General features: G+C 45.0%; 1 protein-coding gene across 1 annotated transcript; it reads right to left on the bottom strand.

Moving 5' to 3' along the window:
- Positions 1 to 494: 494 nt before the first annotated feature.
- LOC139687976 (uncharacterized) lies at positions 495 to 2,980 on the bottom strand. The gene is made up of 2 exons (XM_071585358.1): positions 2,793 to 2,980; positions 495 to 1,639 (listed from the first exon to the last, which is right to left on the bottom strand). The coding sequence occupies exons 1-2, from the start codon at positions 2,857 to 2,859 to the stop codon at positions 879 to 881; spliced, it is 828 nt and encodes a 275-aa protein (XP_071441459.1). The 5' UTR covers positions 2,860 to 2,980; the 3' UTR covers positions 495 to 878.
- Between the last annotated feature and the right edge of the window lie 498 nt (positions 2,981 to 3,478).

The raw sequence follows: 3,478 nt of genomic DNA, 5'->3' as shown, positions 1-3,478 counted from the left end.
AACATTAAACAGAGCTAAGTGCTACAGTTTATAATAGTTCAACATAGGCGCCAGTGACCTCTGTTCAAAGTAATTAATATTGTTGTCGAACCCATATTTATTCATTATAAATACTTAAATAAAATAATCGTTTATGAATTCATTCGTAAATTAATGAAGTTTACATTCTACCATGCGCTGAAAAAACTTTCAAAAATCGAGGTAAGGAAGTGCTCAAGATGTGAACATGGTATTGGCCAACAAACCATTCGGCATGGTTCATTTAATACAAATCATTCAATTTTACCGAGGATCGGAATGATTGAGTTCTGTCTAATATTTCTTTTTCATTTCATATTAGTCATATTTGTCATATTCATTGTTTTCTTTCTAATACTCTCTGTTGATTGGTCAAGTCCGTCAACTCCATAACATGCAAGTGTATCAACTACCTTAAGTGTATTATAAGTCAGTCACAATAAAAAGTAATATATATATATTAAAAAGAAAATGGGTCAAGTTCCAAAAATATATTTATTTTACAAATATTTTGAAACAGTTCCCTCTAATGTCTTTTTAGAACAATATTGCCTAATTATGCAAAAAAATTCTTTCTACTCCCAATTCGAGCGTAATTTTCGAAAAATGTTACTCTTCTCTTCCCAAAAACACTGGACTGGAACTAAATGTCTTGGTTGCAATTTTCTTACAAATGAAAAGGTGAAAACAATGATGAGCAAACACCTTGCGTACTTCACCTTTGCTCAAACATTGTTTAAACGTGATTTATTTGTTACTGTTGGCACAGAATATGCGACACGCTCATCCGCGGTCTCTTAATCGAATGAACGAATTAAATACTCCGGGAATCGACGTGGGAGACCGCCAACCACTCCATCTCACGCATGGACTGGTCGGTGTCCTGGACGGTTTCCTGGACGGTTTCCTGGACGGTTTCCTGGGCGGTGACCTCCCTGACCCCCGTGGCCGCCGCCTCCAAAACCACCGCCTCCGATCCCACCCTGGTTGAAGGACTGCGAGCCGGCGTTGGCCGCGCTGCCGGAGGCGCCACCACCAAAGCCCCCGGAGGTGAAAGACTGCGTGCCGGCATTAGCCGCACTGCCAGAAGCTCCACCACCGAATCCTGCTCCTTGGTTGAAGGACTGCGAGCCGGCGTTGGCCGCGCTGCCGGAGGCACCACCACCGTGACCCCCTCCGGAGGTGAAGGACTGGGTGCCGGCATTAGCCGCACTGCCAGAAGCTCCACCACCGAATCCTCCTTGGTTGAAGGACTGTGAGCCGGCGTTGGCTGCACTGCCGGAGGCTCCACCGCCGAACCCACCTTGGTTGAAGGACTGTGTGCCGGCGTTAGCCGCACTCCCAGACGCTCCACCACCGTGTCCTCCTCCTTGGTTGAAGGACTGCGAGCCGGCGTTGGCGGCCGACGCGCCGAAACCGGGTACACCGAATCCACCACCCTGGTTGAAGCTCTGGGTTCCGGCGTTGGCCGCGGACCCAGAAAGTCCTCCTACACCTCGGCCGAAATCTCCACCGCCAAAACCTCCTTCGAAATCTCCTCCATGTCCCTGGGGACGGTTGCGTTTGGGGCTAGCAAGGCGAGGGACTCTGAGGAGGACAAAGAGAGGAGACGGCTGCTCCTCTGTTGGAAAGGGAGGTATTTAGATGTCTGCTCACCCACATATTTATAATTATATATACTAGTAAGAACGGCGAGCAATGATGGCAATACGAAAATTGCAAGGGCTCCACGAAATGTCAGCTTTAAAAGCATTCAATAATGCAGAAGATAGATACCGGATAAAACTAGAAGTTCCTCTAAATACAAAATTAATCGAAACAAGAATTTATTGACCTATTATCTTGAATTAATTACAATGTGAAAATAATATTATTAATGGTTTAATTAATAAAGTGAATGTATGCACATTAATGGAAAATACGAGTACAATGTTAAAATTAGAAATATTTTGATTTCCAGGTCGCTGTTAAGTCTCCTTATTGGATGATGAACATTCTCACAAATCACTTTGTGTCTTTTATCACGGCTTTTAAGCACATAATTCAAATAGCCGGAGATGAGGAAAATGGTTGCTGCTTTGAATTTTATTAAACATCCTTGATGGAATGCGTTCATATTATACTCCTCAGTAAATGGAGACGTTACCGGGTGACCTAAAACCCACCGCCACACGCCCTTGTGACGGCTTGCGGGGTATTATGTAGATAAAATACCGTAGAGATAATCGCTTAGTTGTAACTATATAAAAATCATGGAAAAATACTCATGGAAAGAACCCTTCTCAGACGATTTTTCAGAACGGGCCGGGAATAAAGGCAATATGAAAACGAATAGGGCTTTCGTATTTCAAGTTCTGGAGTTTTGAATCCGAACGTTGAGTGAGTTAAGACTAGAGCCATGGGCATTTTTCTAAGGATTATTTCCGAAAACACGTCGCTTTCAGTTCTGCTTCCGGCATTGAAATCTCCAACACCTCGTATGTTGCGCAGTAGATGCCTCGTTTAAAGTGGTTTTTCCCATGCGTAACTATATCTCTATCATCATATGGATAATAAATTATAATTAGTTTTAAATAAGTGCACATTTTTATGCTATACACAAGTTTAATGCTTGATATGTTAATTATTTTTCTATAGGTTCATATCCTCTTGTATTTTGACTCCCGTAAATTATGCAGAAATATGTGCAATGATAAGCCTAAGTATCCCTTGAACTCCATGATAAAGATGTTTCATTCAATTCGGAGCAAAGCGGAAAATGCCTGAAAACTTGCCTTGTGAATTGACCACTCCAACAGCGATGCACAAAGCAACGGCGCACAAAATTGCCAACTTCGCCATCTTCACAGCGGTGCGGATTTCTGCAAAACCACGGAACACTCCTCCTGAGTTGATAATCTGTTAGGATGGAACGCAGATTCAGCGATCTCTGCGCAAAAAGACGAGTCCACCCAACCTGTTCGGTCACTTATATACCCACACAGTCGCACTCCCTTCCTTCCTTCCTTCCTCCACTTTTGTTTCCCCCTCCGCGCCACCCCACCACATCCCCCCTGCCACAACACCACCGAGACGGATCGGCCAAAGTGGTTTTCCTTTCGACCTCTCATCAGAGTGGCCGAAAGGCAAAACCTCGGTCCACGCATTATTACCCAACCAAAGAACGCCTAACCTAAAATTGGTTCCGAACCTGTCGCATCTTCAGATATCTTCCTCTCTCTCTCCCTCCGTCCTCGCCAATTGCCTCTCATTCTCTTCCCTCTCTCTCCCTCCGTCCTCGCCAATTGCCTCTCATGCCCTTCCCTCTTATCCGTCTCTCACTTCTTCTCTCCTTCCTCCGCTCAGGTTTATTCCCAACCGCACCGTGCAGCAATGGCCCTCCCGTCCCGGTGCTGCCCAGAGCAGCGAGCGTTCCGGCTCGCTCACTCGGCCTCCTTCGGAAAGCTTCTGCAAAGAACAC

Source organism: Hetaerina americana, unplaced genomic scaffold (genome assembly GCF_022747635.1).
Source record: "Hetaerina americana unplaced genomic scaffold, ioHetAmer1.1.p SCAF_2, whole genome shotgun sequence".
Classification (NCBI taxonomy): domain Eukaryota; kingdom Metazoa; phylum Arthropoda; class Insecta; order Odonata; family Calopterygidae; genus Hetaerina; species Hetaerina americana.
This window is presented reverse-complemented; position numbering and strand designations above follow the sequence as displayed.